A 23,571-nucleotide genomic window follows, 5' to 3' on the forward strand; every position below is an offset into this window, starting at 1 on the left:
AATCTTTGGATCAAAATTCCCGGGCTCTGGATTGTGCATGTGTGACGCACGCACTTCCATGTGGCTTCTGGCCTGTCACGGCCCTCACCGGGCCCCAGTTTCTGAGCTGGTGTGTGGGGATGCTGAGCACGGTCCTGGGCAGGTGGAGTTCAGAGCCCCAAGCCACGCAATGCCTGTGTGTCCTGTGGCCACCAGAAGGGCCGCGGGCCAGGCGTGTGCCTCGTAGCAGCAGGGCCAGCACTTGGCCCAGCCCTGCTTCCTCCCTGCTGAGCGCCTTCACCTGCACTTTGACAAGTGAAAAGGACCTGGACAGGGGATGGTCGGTAGGTGGAGCCCTTTCCTAAAGCGTCTTGGCTACACTGGCATACGGGACAGGGATTTCTCTGGAATCCATCTGCGCCAGCGAGAAAAGCCTGGGCTGAGAGTCCCCTGGGACCTGGACTCTGCTGGGGACCTGGGCCAGCCCCCTGCCCAGCCATCCCCCACTGCCCTGAGTGCTAGTGGCCACACGCCTGCGGCATGGCGAGGGACGCCCTGCCTCCCGGTCTGTCCCCGATCAGCCTGTGTGGTTACCGCCTCCCTCATTCCCTCCAACAGAGGCTGGACCTGGGCAGGGGCGAGAGGAGCCGTGGGATGCCGGTGGCCTTGAAGCTCACCCACCCCTACAACAAGCTCTGGAGCCTGGGCCAGGATGACATGGCCATCCCCAGCAAGCACCCAGACATCTCTCCCGAGAAGCCCCCGGCCCTGCTTGGGAACTCTCTGGCTCTGCCTCGCAGGCCCCAAAACCGGGACAGCATCCTGAACCCCAGCGACAAGGAGGAGGCACCTACCCCCACTCCGGGCAGCATCACCATCCCTCGACCCCAGGGCAGGAAGACTCCAGAGCTGGGCATCGTGCCCCCACCCCCCACTGCTCGCCCCACCAAGCTTCAGGCTGCCGGTGCCCTTGGTGACTTCTCAGAGCGGGACAGGCAAGCCCTGAGCCCCGCTCCGTTCCCGGGGCTCCTCCCCTCCGCTGCTCACCAAGGCCCGCCCGAACTGCTCCAGCCACTTAACCTGGCTGCCGGGGCTGCAGGTGCAGGCAGCGATGCTCTGCTGGCTCTCCTGGACCCACTCAACACCAGCTGGTCAGGCAGCACCCTTCCCCCAGGCCCTCCAGCCCAAAATGTAGCCACCCCATTCACCCCCCAGTTCAGCTTTCCGCCCACAGGGGCCCCCAGTCCATTTCCACAGCCATCACTCAACCCCTTTGTCCCATCTGTGCCGGCGGCACTGTCCGCCATGTCCCTGGTCTCCACACCAGCCAGGCCTTTCGGGGCCTCTCCTGCCTCCCTGGGGCCAACATTTGCTCCTGGCCTCCTGCTGTCCAGTCCCGGCTTCTGTGCCCCACATAGATCTCAGCCCAACCTGTCTGCCCTCTCCATGCCCAACCTCTTTGGCCAGATGCCTATGGGTGCCCACACCAGTCCCCTGCAGCCCCTGGGCCCCCCAACAGTCGCCCCTTCAAGGATCCGAACGTTGCCCCTGGCCCGCTCAAGCGCCAGGGCTGCTGAGGCCAAGCAGGGGCGGGGCCTGAGGCCCGGCGACCCCCCACTCCTTCCTCCCCGACTCCCCCAGGGCCTGGAGCCAGCACTGCAGCCCTCTGCTCCTCGAGAGGCTAGAGACCCCTTTGAGGATTTGTTACGGAAAACCAAGCAAGACGTGAGCCCGGCCCCGGCCCCGGCCCCCGGCTCAGTGGAGCAGCTCAGGAAGCAGTGGGAGACCTTTGAGTGAGTGGGTGCAAAGGCAGGGGCCAGCCAAGGCCTGAGCACCACACACCCCCCGCTGGGGCTTCCAGGCCGGTCAGCCCTCTGCTTCCCCTGATGCTGTTTCTGCCCAGGTTCTACTGGTGAGAAGGGGTGGGAACCCTTCCTGCCGCCCCCACCTCTGGGCCACTCTGTCCGTGGCTGAGGTCTGGCCGCTGGAGAAGGACACCACTTCCGGACTGGGCTCCGACCCAGTTGCTGGGGGCTCACCCCACCCTGGCATCGCCCCTCCTTAGGACCCCCTATTGGGTTTTGCACTAAAGACCTATTGGGTCGGGGCCAGTGGCTGCCCCAGACCACGTGCTACCCACTCCCCTGCGGGCCTCTGCCCCCGCCCCGTAGCGCAGCCCTGCAGGCCTACGCCGCGACGGGGGTTTGGAGTTTGAGGTTAAGGAACCGGCTGTGGACGGGAGCGTCTGCCTGGTGGGCATTGCCAAATGCTCGAGCAATACGCACACTCGCTCTTTCAGGAGTCTCCACCCCAAGCCCCAAACTCCACTCGTTCTGTCCTGGGAGAGACTTGGGGGCTGAGGTTAGTCTTGGGGCCCCTGGTGACAGCCGAGCCCAGACCCAGCCAGTTCTGGTGGGGACCGGGAGCACCAGCACCTCTGACTTGTAGAAGAAAAATTAGCAGCAGATAAATCTGGGCGCCCCAGGAGGCAGAGTCCCATTGTTCCGTGTGACCAGGGCTCAGTCTCTGGTCGGGGGTGCCAGAGGGACGCTGAGCTGAGAAGCTGGCACCCAGGCTCCACGGGACAGGCGAAGCTGCTTTCTGGGTCAGGGATGGGCAGGGGCCGAGGCCTGCTCCAGCCCCGGGAGTGGACAGACCGGGCTGCTTGCTGCCCGGAGGCAGGCCAGCGTCACCAAAGCTCAATGGAAAAGTTTTGTTATTGTTTCTTTTATCTTTTCCTTTTTACTTTATTGATTTGATGAATCTTGAAATTGACTCGTTTCAATAAAGCAAGTTAAAATATGGCCCTGCCATTTAAGAAAACAGCCAGCTGAGACATGCAGGAAATTGTGAGCATTTGGACATGATTCCTCATTTCCTATTTGTGTCTAACGGGGAAGGGGTTCACTGTGGGGCCCTCCGAACCCCAGGGATCCTTGTCAGTGTCCGGGGAGCCCTGCGAGGTCTGGCCAGGGGTTTGTCTGACTGGGCTGTGAGCTGCTCCAGCACACGGCCCCCTCCCCGGCCAGTCACCGCCCCTGGGGCAAGTCTCTCCAAATCCCGGCGCGCGCCCTCTGGCTGCTAGGAGAGCCGCGTCTCCTCTGGGTCATTGGGTGCCTCCAGGACACCAGGTGTTTCAGCAGATTCCAACCCCCCACACCCATCCTGAGCAGACCCCTGAGTCCCGGGGGCATGGGACAGCGCAGGCAGGGTATGAGACAGGTGCTGGGGGGCCCCGGGAAGCAGAGCCCATGGGGTGGCTGGCTGCGCTGGGCTGGTGACTAGCACTCCAGGCTCACATGGCCACCGCCGTCTCTTCACTGCTGGATTGAGTTTGCAAATCCGAGGATGAATTGTGTGTGCGCGTTCAATAGAGTCTTGGGGAGACGGCGAGGAGCCCTGTGTCCTTGAGGAAGCCCTGCAGGGAGGCGAGACCTCAGCCATCTTCAGGCCGTTCCAATCAGGGCTCAGCGCCCAGCTCAGCCCCTTCCCGCACAGGCAGGGGAGGGGGCTCATCGCCTGCACACACAGGCCTGTGGGGTCCACGAGCGGGGCTGCGGGTCAGCGATGGTGTTGAGTGCCCAGGCTCCAGATGAGCAAGTTCAAGGGGACAAGTGGCGATTCGCCCCCACGGACCTCACTGGCCAGGACGTCGCCTCAGAAGCTGCCCCTCCTTTGGCACTTGTGTTGGGGCAGATCTTGACCAAGCACCCAGCTGGGCATTAAACACACCTAGCCCCCGCCCACTGGCTGCCCTGCAATGACAGAGGCCCAGAACCCTCAGGAGCAAGGGAGAGGAGGCTGACATGGGGCTCCCCAGAGGAGCTCAGCTTTTATTTACGTCAGGATTCCACAGAAAATGTCGTAGGAGTCTGCAGCGAACACGGGTCTGTGGAATCTCTGATTTAATAAACTGACCAAGGAGCCAGCCGCGGCCCAGTTGTGCCAGATGGATGTGTCCTCCCCACTTTCCTGGGAGTTCTGGAGGGAATTGGGGGACAGGTGGCCCCTCCTACAGGATAAAGCCCCAGCAAGCCCTTAGCCTAGCACTCAGCTTCCTTGCCACCCCCTCCCCGCCTCTGTTTCAGATCCTGAACGGGCGCTGAGCAAGTCACCCACCAACTGCCGAGTGGAAAGGGCCCCTTGGCCTTGGCACAGGGACGGAAGGCCACCTCCCCGGGCCAGGGACAGAGGGCCCCGTGGAGCTCACAGGAGGCAGGCAGGTGCCCCTCTGGGGTCAGAGATCACAGTGTGATGGCGTCTCCAGGGAAGGCGCTGGAAGCAGAGCAGCAAATTCCTCCCCTTTTGTGTCGGCCTGCAGGACCAGCCCCGACACACAGGGGCCGCCAACTCCGAGGGCCTCTGGGAGTCCAGTCCAAACCTCAACACCCATATAGAGGTGACTGGTTGGGGGGCAGAGGGGGAGGGAGTGCCCTCACCAGGCCACTTTGGAGCTGGGGACCAGGGAGTGGGGGAGGGGGCAGGAGGGCTGGCCTTCATCCTCATGCTGCCCTCCGGCCTCGTGTGCGCCCACAGGGAGATGCCTTCCCCTCCTGCCCTCTGGCTAGAGGAGACAGCCCCGCCCCGCACCCTCAAGGAACAGCAGACAGCTGGGCACAACACAGCCCCCTCACTCTGTGCAGCCCACCAAGCCTCACAAGGGCCCCATGAGGTAGGCAGGGCTGCTGTCCCCGTTCTGCAAATGACAGGTGCTGAGAGAGGCGGCTGCAGGGAGCCCTGCAGACGACCCCAGGGCGGGTGAGGAGAGCCAGCTCAGGTCCACTGCCCCAGCAAGCAGGTCAGCCTGGGCACCAGCTTGGGCGCAGGGCAGACATACCTGCCTAAAGGAGCATTTGTTCTGAGATCCAGAAGCCCACTGGCCTCAGGCTAAGGGCCTCCCCTGATTTCCCTCTGACTGTTGGGAGAAGGGCCAGGGGCCTGGGCCTTGGGCCAGCCCTGGCCTGGTCTCCTGGAGCACATGCTACTTGGGGAAACCCTGTGAGGGTTGTCCCCACAGGGCAGCTGCCCCAACATGGGATCGCAGCACCCAGTAGGAGGTCACATGCCCTCACAGCAAAGACGTGGCCTCGCCCTTGAGTTCTGTCCAGAACATTCACGTGTATCTGCAGATCAGCAGGCCCCAGGCCCATGGTGCACGAGCTCCTGGGTGTGCCAGCTGTAGGCAAGACCTGGCAGGTCACGTGGCGATGTCTCCATCGGCCAGGTCCCTGCTTCCCTGAGTGTTCCCCTTTCTGTCCACGTTGGGGCAGAGGCAGGGGCTGCCAGCAATGGGGATACTTCCCCAGAGGAAATCCTGAGTCCTGCAGTGCCCCCGCCCCACGGTCTGGAAGAGGGGCGCCACCTCCCAGAGGCCCCGAGGCGGCCTCTTGGGTCTCCAGGTGGAAGGGTGCGGGCCCTCGTGGGTGACGGGGCCGGCAGCCAGGCGAGCCTAGATGAGTCTCTCCTCGGGCGGCACCTTGAGGACACTGTCCATCTCCAGCCGGGCCCCGGCCACCTCCTGCTGGCTCGGACTGTAAGTGCCCTCTGACTGGCGGCGCTTTCGGGCAGCCAGGATGCCTGAGAGGAGGCCCAGGAGGAGCAGGAGGAGGCAGGCGCAGGCTGCGGGCACCGCCACCTCCAGCAGCGGGAACGGCAGCGGCAGCGGCAGGCCCTTCTGCAAGAGACCAGTGGTGAGAAGGTCCAGGCCTCAGAGGGGGGCAGGCCCAGCAGAGGCACAAGGACTTGCTCAGAGAAAATCAGAGCTGGGAGCAGGCCTCCCTGGGAGGGAGGGGGTGGCCTGGCCCCAGGAGGGTGCGAACAAGGCCAGGGCTGCCTGTCAGGCCCACTGCAAGGGGATTCTGTTCAACGAAGGCCTGCTGGCTAGAGGACGCAGGCGTTGCCTGCACACGCGCACCGGGTAAGCAGCGTGTGTGGGATTTCACAGTCTCCTTACAATGACCTGATGACGTGGAGCGAGGACACCCCTCACCTGCACGGCTTAGGCATCTGGTTTATCCCCCAAATTCCCAGAGCACTGTGCGCCATAAATATTAGGTGGCAAAATGGGCTTCCGAGGGGGTGGCAAGCCAGGGCTGGTGCTCTCCTCCCCAGGAGCACCCCAAGCCCACACCTCATGGTCAGCCTAGAATTCCAAGTGCCAGAGGCCCCTCCTCTACCACTGGCCAAGGTGGCCTCAGTGCCCAGCCCTACCAGCCTGCCCGCCCCCCTCCACACCATCAACCTGAGGTGATGGGGACCTGACCCCTCCCCATCCCAAAGGGCCTGGGTTTTTTAGGTGTCTGTGGAGACCAGCCTTAACCCTGAAGCGGGAGGCGTCTCGGCTGGCAGCTCGCCGGCCAGGGCAGGAGCGGGGCAGGCTCCTCCGAGCTGATGGTGAGGTCAGAACCCACCAGGGCCTGCCCCCCACCCAGCCCAGCAGGAGACTCAGCAGCCAAGACCCTCCCAGTCACAGGTCATCGAAGATTCTATGGGCTTGGAATTCTGAAACCCCAGGGCCACGGGACCCGGCGGCTCTCTGTCCCATGAGGCCTCTCAGCCCGCGGGGACCAGCACCCCGTCCTGCAGAAGGATCCCAAGGCTGGGGAGAAACTCTCCTCCCAGCCCCGAGTGGGACCGAGTGGGACCGCAGCAGCCGTCCTGAGCACTTCCGGGGGAGCTATAAAGCCATTTCCTCCCTTGTCCTGGGAGGGGGGCTGTGGGGGGGCCAGGGGCTGTAAAAGTCCTCCTTGAAAGGAAACAGTCCCCAGAGCAGAGGGGATCTGCGGGTTTATGACCCGGGCTGCCAAAAGCCTGTGGAGATCAAGGCTGCTCCCCAGGCTTCCTGCCTCAGCCCTCCCGCCGGCACCCACGCAGCCTCCTGGGCCCGCTGGGCCTGCAGGGCCTGCTCACCTCTCGGTGGGGAGGGGGCCGGAGGGAAGTTCCAGCTCAAGCTGCCCGCTGACCCATCTCCCCAGCCCCCCCTCAGTGGGCCTTCCTGGGGTCAGGGGCGACCTTCACAGGGGACCAGCCTGTGCTGGTTCAGAACCCTGGGCGCCCCAGATCTTCCTGCCCTAAGATCCCAACTCAGCACCCCCTGGAGTCTACCAGGCTCTTGTTTTCACCAGCTAAACCCCATGAAGTCAAGATCCTGTCAGCCCAGGTTGGGCTTGGCAGAACCCAAGTGACCCCTCTGCCAGTCCCCAGGGAGAGGGTGGGACGACCCCCACCCCCGGCTCCCTACAGAGAACACGCTTCCTGCATGGGGCACGTGAAGGGAACAGGGTCTCCTCTCCCTGCTGCCCCCCAACAGCTCCACGGGTGCTGTACCCCCACACACACATGATCTGCCCAAGTCCCAAACAGGCACCCCACCCTCTGGCATCACTCACCACCACTTCGCAGAACTGGCCCGAGAACCTGGCGCTGCAGATACATTCAGACACCCCGCGGGCTGCCCGGCAGGTGCCCCCGTTCAAGCAGGGGTTGGCTTCACAGGGGACCTGGCACCTAGGGAGGCGGAGAGTGGGGCTGAGAAAGCCGCTCCCCACACGCCAGGCGTCAAAGCCGTGTCCACGGCTGCCCTGCCCGGCGGGGCCCTGCCAGGGGATGGGCGCTGGAGCTGCGCTCCCTGCCCACTTCGCCCAGCGCGGGCAGCCCAGGGTGCTCTCGCTCCGCCCCTGCACAGGGCACCTGCGGAGAGGCACTTCCCCGGGGGTGCAGATCTGTCCGGGGTGAGCTCAGACTTGCACTTCACAGCCTCCTGATGGAGGGGGGCTGAGGACAGATGGGGCGCTGAGAGACACCACCAGGGACCACCCTCCCCGAGGTGAGCGCGTGAAAGGGCGCCCAGAGGAACGAGCTGATGGAGATCACACCAGGCGCCCCGGAGCCAGCGAGGGCTGAGAAGGTAACAGGCGTCCACACGCACACGCACACGCACACACCCCACCCCCACCCCACCCCGCGCCTGCCCTGGTAGCAGGGACGGAGGGACCTGCCCTGCCCAACTCTCCACACTCATCCCCAAGTCCTGACTCCCAGACTCACCTCTGCCCAGCAGAGCCCTCCAGGCAGGTGCAGTTGACACCCTCGCAGGGGCCACCGTTGAGGCAGGTGAGGTTCTGGCCGCACTCCCCTGGCAGGACGGGCAACCTGAGGGAGTGAGTGCAGAGGCAGCCGTGGGGACAGGACCCCCGGCACCCAGCCCCACCTCCACGTCACCGCCCCCCACCGCCCTGTCATCTGGAAGTCAGGGCCCAGGGCGTGGTGCGCCAGGCGGACGGGGCCACTGCGGCCCTGGCGGCTCCAGCCCCGCGGGTCGGGCTCCGGGCCTGGCTCTGTGCCCCCCGGCGGGCGGCTTGCAGGGGAGCCTCCCGCTTTTTCTCCAGCCCAGCTTCTCCCCCACCTCCCACGCCAGACGCGCATCCGTGTATCCGAAGGTCAAATGTATGCGCGAAGCCGGTATTTTCTCTGGCACCCGGAGGCCCCGCGGCTCCCGGCTCACGGACCAGGGCTCCGCGCCCACGCCCTCCTCGAGGCCCACCGGGCCGCGCACGGGCGCCCCCACCCCGTGCTCACCTGCAGCGCGGGCCCGCGAAGCCCGGCGGGCAGCGGCATTCGAAGCGGCCGTCGGGGCGCGCGTGGCAGCGGCCGCGGGCGCAGGGCGCGGAGCGACAGGGGTCGGCGCGGGCCTCGCAGCGCCGCCCCTCCCAGCCCGGGCCGCAGGCGCAGGCGAAGGCGTCGAAGAGGTCGCGGCAGGCGCCGCCGTGCAGGCAGGGCGAGGGCGCGCACACCGGGGCGCCGCGGCAGCCCAGGCGCGGGGCCGCCGCTCCCGGCCGGGCCGAGAAGGGCTCCGCGGCCCCCGCGGGGACGCCGGGCCGCGGGCGCGCCAGGGGCAGCGGGAGGCCGCCGAGCGCCACGCGGCCCAGGCAGCCCGTGAAGTTCTCGGCCAGCAGCACGCGGGCGCCCGGGCCGCGCAGGAAGCCCAGGTCGCCCGCCTGCCCGCGCAGCGCCGCCGGCGCGGCCGCCCCGTCCAGCCACAGCAGCCAGCGCGCGCCCCCGGCCGCGGGGCGCTCCAGGGCGAGGCGCACGCGGTGCCAGGCGCCATCGGCCACGCGCGGCCCGGGCGCCGGCAGCACCGCGCCCGGCAGGCCGGGGCCACTGCGCACGCCCGCGGCCAGGGAGCCGCGGCGCACGGCCAGCCACACGGCCGCGTGGGCCCCCGCCGTGGCGCGCAGCAGCCCGGCCTCGGGGTCGCGCGTGCGGAAGGCGATGGAGAGGCCGCTGAGGGGGCGCCCCGATGACGCGTTGGGACCGCTGAATTCGGCCGGGGGGCCCTCGTGGAAAGTGGCCTCGGCCACACCTGGGGAGCGGGAGCATCGGGATGGCCCACCCGCGCGCTGCACCCCACCCCATCCTCCCAGCCCAGCTCCTGGGGGACACACACACCCCCTCATGACCTGACCCCAGGAACTGAGCCCCCCCACCCATCCACCCCAGCACTACTGGGCTGAAGAGTCTCCCCGCGCACCCTTCCTCCAGCTCGCAGGCCGGGGACCCACAGCCTCTAGAAAAACCTACCCCCACTCCCTCCTGAGGGCAGGGACCGGAGTTAACCAGCGTGGGCACCCGGTACCCGCCGCGGGGCTGCCCAGGGCAGACACTCACAGACAAAGCCATCGGGAACCTCCTCGCAGGTGGCAGGCGGCAGGCAGGGTTGCCCAGGGCACCACAGCTGCTGGGCACACGTGGGCCCGGTGAGGTTGGCCGGGCAGGTGCAGTGGAAGTCATTCCAGGTGACGAGGCAAGTCCCACCGTTGAGACAGGGGTCAGGCTGCCAGAGAGTGGGGCAGGGACCGGCTCAGGGGCTCCGTCGCCCCCCACACCCACCGCCGCAGCGGGCTGTCACCAAGCACTGACGGCAGACATGCCAGCTCCCCTCAACCAAGCCAAGAAAGCCAAGAGCATCCCCATTTTACGGGTGAGGAGATGCTCAGAGAGGAGCCGCCCCTGGCCCGCATCCCCCAGCCAGGACACAGGAGTCAGAGTTCACGCCCAGGGCCGGCGCCTTGTGCGTGAACCCACGGGCGTCCCTGTCCCCGGGCCGCTCCTGCAGAGAGGTGTGGGCAGCCACCCTCCGCCCGGCCACGTGCCCATCTCAGAGCAGGACCGGGGAGGGGACTGGGAAAACTGGGCCAGAGGAGATGGTGTAAATCCTGGTGTGCGGGGCCGGCGGTGGGGTGCTGGGCAGGGCGCTCCAGCTGCCGCCCCTTCCCGCTGGCAGGACACGCCGACCCCCAGAGACACGGGGTAGACGCGGGGAAGGGCCCCACTCACACTGCACATGTCCTCGGAGACGCAGCCCGCGGTGAGGTTCCAGGAGCGCCAGCTGCCCAGCGCGCTAGGCCGGCTTGAGTTCCCCGGCGGCAGCGGGAAGAAGGGGATGTGGAGGCCGCTGAGTCGCAGGTCCTGGAGGCAGCCGCGGAAAGGGCCCCCCAGGGCTGGGCATCCGCGGGGAGCGGCCTCCCCGCCACGTGCACCTGCCACCCCAAGCCCTGCAGCTGATCAGGCTGGAAGCTGAGTGTCACCAGGTGGCGAAGCCCGTCATCCCAGCGTCCAGGGAGCACCAGAGCAGGACTGCCTGGCGCCTCGGCCCGGACCTGGCCCTCCCTCAGGAACACCGTCAGAAGAGCTGCAGGCTCGTTGGTCAGCTGAAGCAGCAGGCCGGCAGGTTCCCGGGTGCGGAGGAAGAAGGACAGGGTGAGGTTGGGGCCTGGCAGGTGGTGGAGCCGGAAGGAGGCAGAGCTCGGGGTGCCCCCCCAGCCAAAGGTGGCAGCAGGAACCTCTGCAGGGAGAAAGGGGCCGGCCATGAGGCATGTGGGCTGAGGGAGCCGGTAGGGTTGACCCCTGGGGGCCCAGATTTCAGGTGCTCCCTTCCCACCTGGCTCGCTCCTCACCATCAGCGCACGTGGGGCCGAGATAGGGCCGGGGGCAGTCGCACTGGAAGTGAGTCCACAGGTCCTTGCAGACCCCGCCGTGGGCACAAGGCAGAGGCTGGCACTGCTCACGGCGCTCACAGCCCAGGAGGACGTTCCCGCCGAGGTCCCCGGGCAGCAGCGGGTGGCCGTCCACATGCACGTCCTGGAAGCAGCCTGCAAAGGCCGCGTCGCCCAGCTGGGCCACGCAGGGCCCGGCTGGCTTTGGGGCCACGGAAGCTGTAGGAGCCGGGGCCACGGGGCTGGAGGCCACACAGACCCGGGCTGGGCAGCCCTCGTGCCAGAGCCGCAGCTCCAGGACCCCCAGGCGGAGAGCCGCCTCCACGCGGTACCAGTGGCCGTCACTTAGGGCCGGGCCCGGCAGCCGCAGGGTGATCGTGCTGCTGCTGTGGCTCCGGAGTGTGGCTTGGAGCGTGGCTCCCGCCAGAGCCAGCTCCAAGCTGTTCAGGGGGTCAGTGCGAGCAGCCAGGGCCCCATCAGGAAGGGTGGTGCGAAACCTTAATGCCAAACCCAGGGGGCCACCAGATGGCACCGGTGCCTGCACGGGACTCCCAGCCACCACGGAGAAGGTGGTGTTCTGGTCACACAGAGGCCCGTGGGTGCCAGGTGGGCAGCGGCAGGTGTAACCATGGACCCCGGACTCAAAGGTGGGGACACAGGTGGCAGCCAGGGGGCAAGTGTGGCCCTGACAACCACTGAGCTGCACGGAACAGTCGTGGCCGCCCCAGGCCTCCAGGCACCAGCAGCTGTAGCCCGCCACGGTGTCCTCACAGGCCCCGCCATGGAGGCAGGGCTCCGACAGGCACTCGTCCACGTCTTCCTGACACGTCAGGCCTTCGGGAGAGACCAGGCCAGGTTCAGCTTCCAAGGCCAGAGGCACCGTGTGGACCCGGAGCCGACACGCCTCTTGGGGTGAGGGCTCAGCTGCTACCAACCAGACCAACTCCCCGACAACTTTTCTCGAGCCCCTGCAGTCCCTGGAGGCTGGAATGCAAGACGCCCCTTCCTCTGCCGTGTCCGGTACGTCCCTATGCCCTGTGACTTCAACCCTCCAAACACTCAACCCCCCGCTTTCCTCCTACCCCACCTCTCCTGCCGCACCAGCTGCCCGGGATCCCCAGCCCTCTGGGCTGCAGGCTGCATCCCTCAAAAGCCCCTCGACTATCCAGCCCCACCCCACCAGCACCCTGAGATCCATTCCTAAAGCATCACCCGGTCCAGGTCCTCCGCCGCCTCAGGGCCATCACCCCCGGCACTGGAGAGCCCCCGCGGCTGCGCCCCACCACGCACTCGAGTCTCCACCCGGCTCCTTGCAAACCCTGACCTGCCGGTCCCTCCCAGCATCTCCCAGAAAGCCCTGTCTCTGGGGTTTGCTCCTTCTGTTCCCTCCGCTGTGTCCGCCCTCACCCTGCCTTTCAAACTCCGACTCATCCCGCAAAGCCCAGCTTCAAAGGGCCAGTCCCCCAGGAAGGTCTCTCTGACTCCAACCCCCAGGCTGCTGTGTCAATCCCAATTCCCAGGCACAGCACCCGGAATCCTGCCTCAGCAGCTGAGATCTCCAGGGACCCAGATATGTCCTTAGTGCTCAGCACAGGGCTTGGTGTGGCTTTTCTAGACAGAGTGATGAGATGGGGGCGCCAGAGGCGGGGAGTGCATCTGTTGCACTCTGAGTAACCCCAGGATCTAACCCCCACTCTGTCCCTCTGCCCAGACCCCCACACTAGCTAAGAAGGGGCCACATCATCCTTCCCTGCAGGAGTCCCCACACCAAGCTCTGCGGTCCCAGCCTGGGTCAGGAGGCCACAGCCCAAACCCAGCTCAGCCGGGGCCCCCACAACACGACCAAGGCCGTGTCCCAGCTGCAGGGACCCATGCCCGGGCCTTCGGGATCTGAGCCGCGGCCCCCGCCTGTCCACACAACACAGGACAGCAGCCCCAGCGCCCCCTGTGAGGTGCCAGCCCTCCATACCTGCCAGGAGCCCCAGGCCCCCCAGGAAGGTCCACAGAGCCCGCAGTCCCATTGCATTTCCCACAGACAACAAGCGCGGTGGGCGGGCCCCAAAGCCGGGGTGACCTCCTTCAGAGCCAGCGCAGGAATGCCAAGCACTGGCCTCCCCCACATTCGACACAACCCAAAGGGAGGATGGAACGGATGGACAGCCTCTCAGCCCCGCGACCGAGGCCCCCTCCCATTCCCTGACCTCAGCAATCTGACCTCCCGGGCACCCATCAGCTGAGCTCAGCCTGGGAGGAGCTGGGCCACGACACCCCATCTCTAAAACTTGTGTCACCTCATTTGCAAGAGGGGGACTTAAAAGCCTACCTGGGGGGGGGCATGTGGAGGAGGAGACCAAATGCACAGAGAGTTCTCCAGGCAGAACATGCTGTGGCCCCCACTGTGCCAGACCCCCAAGAGGTCACAGCTCCCAGGCAGGACTTGGGGGGAGGGCGGCCTCAGCCCTTGGGGATGGAAAATGGGTTTTCAGGGCCCTCAGAGGAGGGGACCCCGGGTCCTAGCACCTTTGGGTATGTGGGTGAGGGTGGAGGGACAGTGACACAGGGTGGAGCCTGTGCCCAGGAGCCCAGCAAGGGGGAGGCGCAGCTTCCAGCAGGAATGCAGGCGGGTGTGGGGGGAGTGCCGCAGGCATCTCAGAGCAGGGAGGGACACTCGTGAGAGCTGGGTGCGCGCCGCTGTCCTGGGGCTCGCCAGCATCTGCATGGAGGGTGCGGCGTGTCTGTACAGCGCCTGCTGTCCCCAAGGCAGAGACAGGCTTTCTGCACCCCACCTCCTGCCTCACAGGCCCCAGCTCCCCAAAGATCAAGTGTGTCCTGCAGACACTGCCAGCTCTCAGTAAGGCACCCCCTCGGTCTTCCCTGCCACCCTGGACCTCTGCCCTGCCCCTTGGTGTCAGGTGTCTATGGTTCTCCCTGCCCCTCACGCTGCACTTTCTCCCAGGCAATATCAGCCACCCCTGGATCCAGCTGCCAGGGCTACACACCAGGCCCCCGACTCTGGCTCCAGCCCGGGCCCCTCTTCTGGGCCCCAGGCCCTGGGCCACCAGCACTTACCCTGGCTCCTCGCCAGGGGTGTGCCGCAGACGCTCTGGCTCATTACAGACAACGCTGAATTCATCCTCGTCACCCATTGTCACCCGGGACCGAAACTCAGCCGGCATCCCAGGCGCCTCCCACTCACATCTAGAAGCAGCCCAGGGCCTGCTGCGTGTCCCTCCTACTCCTCAGCCCAGCGAGTTACCGCCATTCCCACCTCCAAAGCCCAGGTCCTAGCTCAGTCCCTCTTAGCTGTCACCGGGGCACCTGAGCCCACCTCCTCCCTGATCACCTTGTCTCCCCACCAATCCAGTCTCCACACAGGGCATCAGCCAGAGGCACCTTCTCGCCCCAGGCCCACCGACCCTGCCCTGGCCCTGTTCCACCCACCCCGGGCACCTGTATATCCATCTGGGCAGTGGCACCGGAAGCCGTTGGGCAGGTCCTGGCAGTGGCCTCCGTTGACACATGGCCGTGAGGCGCACTCGTCCACATCCACGTGGCAGTCGGCCCCTGCAAGAGGCCCGGCTGTGGTGCCGCCTGCGCCTGCAGAGCAGCCTGGGGCTGGCAGGCCCTCGCCAGGAGACGGAGGCCCAGAGAGGGGCACTGACTGGTGCGGGGCACGCGGTTCTACCCGGCCTTTGCTCCCCAAGCATCTGGACGCTGAAGAACCTGCTTCCCCGGGAGAGGAGAGGAATCTCACCCTCGAAGCCTGGAGGGCAGCGGCACAGGTAGCCCGCGGCGTGCCGGAAACTGAAGGGGCCCGGGAAGGCGGCCTGGACGCCCTCATACAGGGCCGGGTCGGAGCGCTGCAGGCACTGGCCCCCGTGCTGGCAGGGGCCCGCGGCGCACTCGTCCTGGTCCACCTCGCAGCGCGCGCCGCTGTAGCCTGGGGGCGCACACGCAGAGCACCAGGTCACGCGGGGTCAGCAGGCAGCCCCCTCCACTGTGCCTGGGACGCCAGCACAGAACCTGGCCACCTCCGGCGGGGAGGCCGGGCCTCCTTGAAGGGGTCGGCCCGACCCCAAGGCGGCCTCCCTCTGCAGCAAGGTATGGCTGCGCCCTTGGCACGCACCCGGCCCGGCCCCGAGGGTAACGGGCAGGACCTTGACTCTCCTCACAGCCGCCCCAGAGCCGTGAAGAGCCCGACGTTTAGATCAGGAAAATGAGGTCAGAAGGTCCCGGCGCGCGCCCACCCCCGGCTGGGCCCAGGGCGCCCCTGCGCTCCCCGCCGCCGCCCCGGGCGCCCGCACGCACCTGGCCAGCACAGGCAGCGGAAGCTCCCGAGGCCCTCGAGGCAGGTGGCGTTGTGCGCGCAGGGCGCCGACGCGCACTCCAGCACCTCCAGCTCGCAGCGCGCGCCCTCGTAGCCCGTGTCCGCGCAGTCGCACCGGAAGCTGCGGCGGGACCGCGACCCACCTCAGCCAGGCCCGCCCGGCCCGGCCCCCGCCGGCCCGCGGCCCCCGACGCCCCTCCGCCCCCCTCCCCGCGGCCTCCCCGTGCCGGGGCCGCGGCCGCCGCTCACCCGTTGACCAGGTCGTGGCACGCGCCCCCGTGCGCGCAGGGCTGGCTCTGGCACTCGTCCAGGTCGCGCTGGCAGCTGGCGCCGCCGTAGCCCGGGGCGCACACGCAGCGGTAGGAGCCCACGCCGTCCAGGCACGAGCCCCCGTGCAGGCAGGGCGCCGAGGCGCACTCGTCCACCTCCTCCTCGCACGTCGCGCCTGGACAGGCCGAGACGCCACAGAGAGATGAGCGCCCGGAGGGAGCGCGACACGGCCCGCCAGGCCCCGCCAGGCCCCGCCAGGCCCGCCCGAAACCAGCTCCAGGTGAGGAGCCGCGGAGCAGGCGTTTCCCTGGGGAGGGGGGGGGGCGGCATCCTGTCCCCGGAGCAACCAGGGGCCGAGGCCGAGAGGGGACGATGAAGTCAGCGCATCCTCCGTGAGGGCTGCGGTTCGGTTCTGACAAGCTCAGCGGCTGGAAGCACCGGGGCCTGTGAAAGCTGGGCCAGGGTCCTGGCCGGGAATGGGGAGCCAGAAAGGCTTCTTGGAAGAAGAGATCTTTGAGGCCGAGGGTGTCACTAGACTGGGTTGGGGCTGTGCCAGCAGGTGGGTGCCTGAAAGACCTTGGCCGAGGCCTGTGCCCGGGGCAGTGGGCGCGGGGCGGGTCAGACGCAGAGGGAAGGGGAGCTGGAGCGGGGCAGGCGCAGGCCGCAGGGCCTTGAGGCCACGGGACACATCTGAGCTTACCCTAAAAGTTTTCAGCAGCTGAGTGACTAGTTTGAGAAGACTCACGGGTGGCTTTGAGGAGAGGGTAGGGAGGCACCGCAGGGAGGAGGAACGTACTCTGGGGAGAAGCCGGAGTACAGTAGCCAGCTCCTGGCGGGTCCTGAATCCCCGGAACCCCTCAGTCCTGGGCAAAACTGAGCAGCCCCCAGGGCCAGAGCCCAGCGTTTGGAGAGGTGCTCACGGCAGGCCACGGGCCGGCCCACGAGTTGGTTTGGCCGGGGTTGCCCAGCAGCCTCCAACCAGAACCTTCCCCTCTCCCAGCTCAGCGAGCAGGCAGCAGGGCTCCTCCTCCCGTGACCCCTCGCTCCTCCCGCCCAGCCCCGCTCCCACCCTCTGTGCCAGGGGGAGCCAGGTCCTGGCCGCCTGGAATCCCAACCTCCCCCGCCTGGCCCGGAAGGAAGGGAAGGAGGAGAAATGAGTCACGGCGTCGCTGCCCCCTCCCCTGCACAGCTCACCCAGCGCGCATGGCCGCCGCGGTCCCAGCTCCACACACACCTCACACACCTCTGCCCTCCCACGCGGATCTCCGCATCACGCGTCCTGGGGCTCAGCCACCTGCACCCCGCAGCCACAGTGGGCCCTTTACTCCCCCCACACTCCACACCCCAGCTACAGCGTCCGCACGCGCAGGCAGAGTCAGGCGAGCAAGGGGCCGCCACCACTTTCCACAGTCTTTACACCTGTTTGCCACGACCCACCTCCTCGCTAAGCCGGTCCCAGAACCCAGCCCTTCAGTCTGGACCGTGCCTTGAGATGCCCTCAGTGCCTTCAAAGAGAGTTGTCTGAGTTCAGAGGTGAAACAGAACCTGGTCTGTCTACACTGCAGGCCCGGACTGCCCCAGCCCTAGCCTGGTCCCCAGGCCTGTCCCAGCGGCACCCTCCTGCCCCACCCCCAGGCAGCCACTCCTGTGGGCTCTGGCGCTGGTGCAAGGGGCTGGCCGGGGCCGTCCTGCGGAGGAGGGAGTAGCTGTAGAGACGGCAGGGTCCCGGGGTTCGTGTACAATCTAAACAAGGCCAAAGCTGAGGGGATGACCTGACACGCAGAGCTGCTGACGGACGGTCACGACGGGCCCCCACCCTGGGTCGCCAGGGCCATTACCTGCGTAGCCCAGGGGGCAGTGGCACTCGAAGCGATCGGCCAGGTTGTGGCAGGTGGCCCCGTGGCGGCAGGGCCGGGACGCACACTCGTCGACGTCCAGCTCACAGCGTGGGCCCTGGAACCCGGGCACGCAGTAGCAGCGGAAGCCGGCGGGATCTGGACCCTGGGGCACACACAGAGCGCCGTGGTGGCATGGCTGGGCAGCACAGCCGCCGGGCTCCGTGGGCCTGCAGAGGTGGCCGCCACTCTCTGTAGCCTGGCACTGGGTCCCTGGAGCGCAGGGGGCCGAGGCACAGGCACTCAGGGTCTCTGTAGGCACCGTTCCTGTAGAGAGAGGAGACTGGCTGGACAGGGGCTGCCCAGACACCCGCCCCCCAACACACACGCACACACACACACAAGCAGGCCCATCCCCAGAGCCCGTCTGTCCTCACACCCGGATCTGGGAGTTATTTCACGGCATGGGGCATCCCCACGTTGGGGAGCAGGCCCAGGGGTGCCTGGCTCCTGGTGGTGGACGCTAAGCCTGGGAGCCTGCCCCCGTGGTCCCTCGCGTCCCCTCAGCCGCTCTGCAAGGGAGCAGATCAAGGCTCTAGGGAAAAGGTGGTCATTTCTGCCTGGGGTCCCGCACAAGTTAGTGCCAGAGCAGCCTTCAGCCCACTGGGGGATGGGCCCCTCCCGGTTTCCCTGCCCCCTCCCAGGGGGCCAGCAGAGGGGCTCCTCCCGCTGCCCCCTCCACCGCTCCTGCTGGGGGTCTGGAAACTCCATCCTGGTGAAACTGGAGATGGAGGACTTCAAAGGCCACGGGCCTGGAGCCAGGGCCGGCCCCTCTCCCCCCACCCTCCTCGCACCCCACCCTGCTGGCCCGGGAACTTCTCTGAGGAGCCCGCACCGTCCCCTACCAGCGCATGCCCGAGTGGCCAGCCCAGCCAGCCGGGTCACAGGTACTGGGCAGGTGCTGAGACCCCCGACAAACACCTGGCTCTGCCACGGAGAGAGTCGCTACCCCTGCCTGCGGGGCTCCCTTTGTCGGCCGGTGCCTGTGGCGCTGGCGTAAGACTCGGCCTTTGAAGTAAGACAGCCCCGGGGTTCAGAGCCACGCGAGCCCTGAGACCTCGGGCCAGTCATTTCTCCTCCTGAGCCTCCGTTTCCAATCCCAACAGGCAGTGATAGCGGCTCCAGCCTCCTCGGATGTGGAAGGATTCAGAGCCCCAGGTAAGAGCCAGCGGCCACCCCCGTAGGAGCTGGGTGAGTGGTGGGGGAGGGGCGGCATGCCCACCTGGCCCACCGGTGATGCCCCTCCCCCACCCAGGTTGTCACCCAGACACTAAGCAGGCCCCAAACAGCTTCAGGCCCTGCACCTCTCCTCCCCCGCCCTGGTGAAGACCCCCAGATAAGGCTCGGCAGCCTCTCCGGCGTCATTCACATTCCATCAGGCAGGGCTGCCCCCTGCTGCGACCCCCACCCTCCCGAGCCAGGATGGCAGAGAGGGAGGTGGACGTGGAGATACCAGCCCATGGCCTGGGGAGGACCCAACAGGCAGCCCCACCTCTGAGTTCCCCAAGCACCTGGGGCACTTCAAGATGGGCCCCCCCTCCTGTCCAGGCAGAGGATGTGAATCACAGATGATCCTAAGAGGCTCTGGCGCCCACAGACCTCTGTCCGCAGCTGTCCTTCCCAGCTGGGGGCATCCAGCCCCGCCCCCACTCGCAAGCCTGGTCCTACGGGCGAGGACAGGGGGCCTCTCTGAGGGGCTTAAGGGCAGCCCATCTGTCTTTTTCTGACCTGGGGCCACTGGAGCTGATCAGTTAGAGCCAGTCCCCGGGGCCAGGCCGTGTAGGGTGTGCAGGTGGACAGCGGTGGCTTGGGAAGGGCCCAGGATATGGCACCGGGCTTACGCCAGGGGTGGGAACAGTGCCTGCCATGTGGGGCGTTGTGAGGGGCCCCTAGGAGATGTGAGCGACCCTCCTTGCTCCCGGAGAGACGCCAGTGAGAGGCTGTGGTCAGGGTGATGAGGGGAGGGAGCTGCGTGCCGCCTTCTGTGTAATCTCAGCCCTGGTCCACATTTACCTTGGGGCAGGTGTGGGAGCTCTTCCTCCTTGCTCACGGCTGAGGGAAGTGAGATTCGGAAATGAAGGGACTTCACAGTGTCACAGCCCTGAGTGGCTGGAGTCCAAACCCAGGTCTCTCAGCCCCGGAACCCCACCCCCAGCCGGATCCGCATTCCCCCGGGCGCCTGCATTAGGGATGCAGATCCCTGGGCCCCAGGCCGGGCCTGGAGATTCAGAACCCTTGGCCCTCGGGTCTGAGAATGTGCATTACAACACGCTCCCTGGGGATCCATTTGCTCCTTGAGATTTGGGGACCCCAGCCCTGGGGATCCATTTGCACCTTGAGACTTGGGGACCGGGGCCCCCGGGTGCTCTAGTCTCCCCGGAGCGAGCAGGAGCCTAGAGGTGAGGCGGAGGGGCCGCCCCGGGCCAGGCTGGGGGCGCGGCCTGTTGCCGGGACAACGAGGGGCCGGTGCTTATCTTTGCAAATCCCCCTGACCTCCCAGGCGGCCGGGACGACCTGGCGGGAGACGGATTAGCTGGCACCGGCCTGTCCCCTTCAACCTGCTGCCGGCCCAGAGGGCCCAGAAAGGGCCGCGGGAGGGAAACTCACGGGAGGCTCCATTCCGCTGCCTCCTACCCCCAGGGACTGGCCTGCAGCCCTGCCTCTCATCTCCAACTACACACGATTCACAGCTGACGGTTTTAAGAAAACTTAAGCTTTTCTAATTCAGGGATGTTGGTAAACTTGCCCGGGATCAGCCATGAAAAAAGTGGGAAGCAGATCGCCCCAGATTTCTGACAGGTCACAGCTCCCCGGGCCTGGGGAGTCCCCACTCTGCAAAATTGTAGTGATGCCCCCCGCACCCAGGCCTGGGGGAGCGGCTGGGGAGACAGAGACCCAGGCACCGTCCTGCCTGGAGGCAGCACCAGGGCGTCAGTCCACCCGCCTCCTGGGCCCGCGAGCCCCCTACTCCCCTCACACTCACATGGGGCCTGGAGGTGATGCAGGCAGCCAGTGCTGGTGGTGGATTTGGGGGAGCTGCTTGTCTGCAAGGGCAGGAGAGAAAATATTTCTCCAAAGCAACCTGAGATTCAGAGGCTGCAGGAGCATCTGGCATAATTGGCCCAAGGGGAGGATTGAACCCCAGCACGAACTGCCTCCGGGCATCCGGAGAGCACTAAGTCACCGAGGCCAGAGAGTCTGGAATATTCTGGAATATTCTCAGGGTCTGCCCCACTGAGTGTGAAGGCACCATCTTGATAAGTCCTGGCAACGAGAGCCAGGCGAGCTGAGCCCGTGCCTGGCACCACCAGGCCTGTCCCGTGTTTCCAGGTCCAGAGCACAGTGATGGTGGGAGCCTCCCGGAGGGAGGGTCATCAGAAGTGGGGGGCGGGGGGAGCAGGGCTTGGCCGCCGCCCCACAGGCCACTTCTAGTCATTTCACTTCTGAGTGTGCGTGGGCTTCCGTCTACACGCCTTTGGGGCTGGGGGTTCCATGCCAAACCTGAGTTGGAGAACTACCGCGTTACCCCATCAAATTCTTGTGAGGGCCCCCGGACTTAGCTGGGTTGGCCCCTTGTGACTGAGACACAGGAGGGACGTGAGTCCTGGCGCTGTCACCCCCGAGCTCTGTGACTCTGGGCACGTTACAGACCCTCTCTGGGCCTCGTTTCCAACTCTATAAGGGGTGGGGGGCGGGGGGTAGCAGAGCTGCCCTCACAGGGTTGTCAGGAAAACCGAATTCCATTATGTTCGTCCAGCACGCACGCCCGGCACTTAGTGGCTGATGGTATTATTTACTCACCCACCAACAAATCTTTACGTGGGGCCACTGGACTGTCCCGAGCCTCCCGCCATTGGGTCATGTGTGGCTGCCTCCGGCCCGTGCCCCCACCCAGCTCTGGTTGGAGGAGGGGCCACACTTGGGGCTGGACTCTCCGGCCCTTTGTCAGCCAGGCTCCCTGGGTGTGCAGGGAAGGGGGGCAGGGACTGGGAGCCAACTCGCCCCATTATCCTCCAAGATGCTAGGTCCTCTCCATAGCAACCAGCGGGCCTTTGTGGCAGAGTGGGCCCAGGATGGAGGGGACTTGGCAGGCCTGGGCAGGCGTGGGCAGCAGAGCCAGGGGCCCAGAACCCCTCTCCTCTGTGGGATGGAAATTGTTTCTCAACCCCCAGCCCGGCTCCTGGCCGGGTACTGGCATCCAAAATACTCATGCCTACATTGCCCCCCTGCAGCTTCTGGGATCTCCAGGACCCCCAGGGAGGGGGTCCCTGCATAGAAATGGCAGGGGAGAGGCTGCCTGGGCACCGCAGCAGGGATGGGTGGTGTGGATGGATCTGTTCATGGGGTTGCACATTTGAGAGGAAGTCACACGGCGACATGCTCATGTTGGTAAAGCAGGCACACACCATGAGCAGGTGTGTGTGTGTGCGCGTGGCTGCACATGCCTGTGGACACCTGCTGGTGGGGTGCTGTGTGCCAGTGTGCAGCTGTGTGTGTGCAGTGTGTGCGGGTGTGTGTGCACAGAGCACAGAGAGCCACAGGTGGGACCTCGTTCCCCTGTGCACAAAGCAGAGCAGGCTCCCTGCTCCTCTCATTTGCCCTGGGAGCCCAGTTCATAAGCCCCCATCCCTCCCTGAACCTCAGTTTCTTAGTGCAAAAGGGGGTCCCTCATTCACCCCAAGGGCCTTAGGAAGAGGAGTAGATGAAAGTGCTGTAAGCCAGGCCCTATGAGAGGAAGACACCAGGTAGGGCTTGGGGTCCTCCCCAAAACAGTCGGAAAAGTGGGGGCTCCCCCAGACCTGGCAGAGCCCAGGCCATCCTCCTGTTTGGCTCCCTCCTCCAGCCAGTGGCAGCGGGGGTGGGGGACTTCCCAGGCCTGGCCCCTGTAGCTATAGTGATGGAGACAAAGCGTCCGTCCCCCCAGCCCCCCAGGAGGAATTCCAGGCCTGCACATGCGTGATCCACTCAGACAAAAGCCAAAACCACTTGCAAGTGGTGGTCTGGCTTCAGGAAGCCCTTTTCAGCTTGGTCCAGGAATGCCAGGTAGGGGGACTAGCAGTGGACACACATGTGTTCCCAAGTGCTTAGTCACCCCCGGGGGGCCCAGAGCCCCCCCAGGTGCCGAGTGCAAGAAAGGCGAACACACTCAGCTTTCCCGCGTCTCCTTCCCGCCTCTCTAACCCCCAATCCACGGGGCTGGGGACTGCTGCCCCCAGCCCACACCCCCACATGAACAGCAAAGACAGTTCAACCCACTTGATAATTTCCTCCCCACAACTCTGCTCAGCCGGGAAGGCTCAGCACCACTCCCAGCTCAGCCAGACAGTCCGTCCTGCTCTCAGCTTCAGTCCACTCGCCACCTGTGCCCCACAACCAGCACACCGCTCACAGCCAACTCTGGGGTGAGGCTCCCACTTCGCGCAACTCCCCAATCTCAGGCCTTTACTCTCCAGAACTCCCAGCCGCAACATCCCTCCCCTGCAGGGTACAGCACACCAGGATCCCCAGAGCACCTCATTTCCCAAATCACCGAGGCCCACGATCCCCCTCCACAGCCCTCCACACACAGCAGCCCCGAACCCCAGGACATGCTCCCCGCCGCCAAGTCCCTGTGGCTTGCAGCAGTGCGTCCCTCTGCACCCCAGCCCCACAGTTGGGCCTGGCATCCACAGGACAGCCCCCAAGGCCGGAGGTGTCTGATTTGGGGGACATACCTTGCCCAAGGACCCCCCCCCCAAGGCTTGGGCTCCAACTCACCAGCCAGCAGGCCAAGGGCAGGGGTCCAGAGCAACAGCAGCAGCAGGAGGGAGGCTAGGGGCCCCCGTGTCCTAGGCCTGGCCAGCGCCATGGCAGCACGCGCCTCTCAACGGCTGTGGGAACAGGCGGCCGAGCCGGCCCGCGCCCCCCTCTCCCTCCAACCAGCACTAATGCCGTGGACAGAGGCCCAGCCCCTCCCGGCCGCCCGCCCGCCTCCTCCCCCTCCTCCTGCACAGGCCCTCCCAGGCGGCTCCACCTCCAGCCAGATTCTAGGGGAGGGGTCTGACCCACTCGGCTCCCCAGGCCCCTGGACAACAGATTGACCTTGTCTCCCTGTCTCCCGGCCACC

At 66.3% G+C, this 23,571-nt stretch overlaps 2 protein-coding genes across 6 annotated transcripts in view; one reads left to right on the forward strand and one right to left on the reverse strand.

Annotated features, from left to right (window-relative positions):
* Positions 1 to 2,888, forward strand: part of DENND1A (DENN domain containing 1A) — a 445,274-nt gene extending 442,386 nt beyond the window's left edge. For 3 of the 5 annotated variants that reach the window (XM_054689761.1, XM_054689763.1, XM_054689764.1), the window contains one exon: positions 598 to 2,887. In XM_054689761.1, coding sequence (XP_054545736.1) covers positions 598 to 1,776 — 1,179 coding nt within the window. In that variant the 3' untranslated portion in view covers positions 1,777 to 2,887. Of the gene's footprint in view, positions 1 to 597 lie in introns of all 5 variants that reach the window. The other 2 variants (XM_054689766.1, XM_054689762.1) reach the window with 2 other exon arrangements.
* CRB2 (crumbs cell polarity complex component 2) lies at positions 2,707 to 23,360 on the reverse strand. The gene is given in 14 exon segments (XM_037494399.2): positions 2,707 to 5,653; positions 7,368 to 7,485; positions 8,026 to 8,130; positions 8,557 to 9,340; positions 9,646 to 9,811; positions 10,315 to 10,472; positions 10,475 to 10,822; positions 10,935 to 11,807; positions 14,424 to 14,537; positions 14,728 to 14,913; positions 15,282 to 15,421; positions 15,550 to 15,745; positions 17,409 to 17,732; positions 23,223 to 23,360. Coding segments are annotated over 14 exon segments (3,828 nt in total). The 5' UTR covers positions 23,314 to 23,360; the 3' UTR covers positions 2,707 to 5,428.
* Between the last annotated feature and the right edge of the window lie 211 nt (positions 23,361 to 23,571).

Source organism: Talpa occidentalis, unplaced genomic scaffold (genome assembly GCF_014898055.3).
Source record: "Talpa occidentalis isolate TD23 unplaced genomic scaffold, MPIMG_talOcc4v2.1 talOcc4.7, whole genome shotgun sequence".
Lineage (NCBI taxonomy): Eukaryota > Metazoa > Chordata > Mammalia > Eulipotyphla > Talpidae > Talpa > Talpa occidentalis.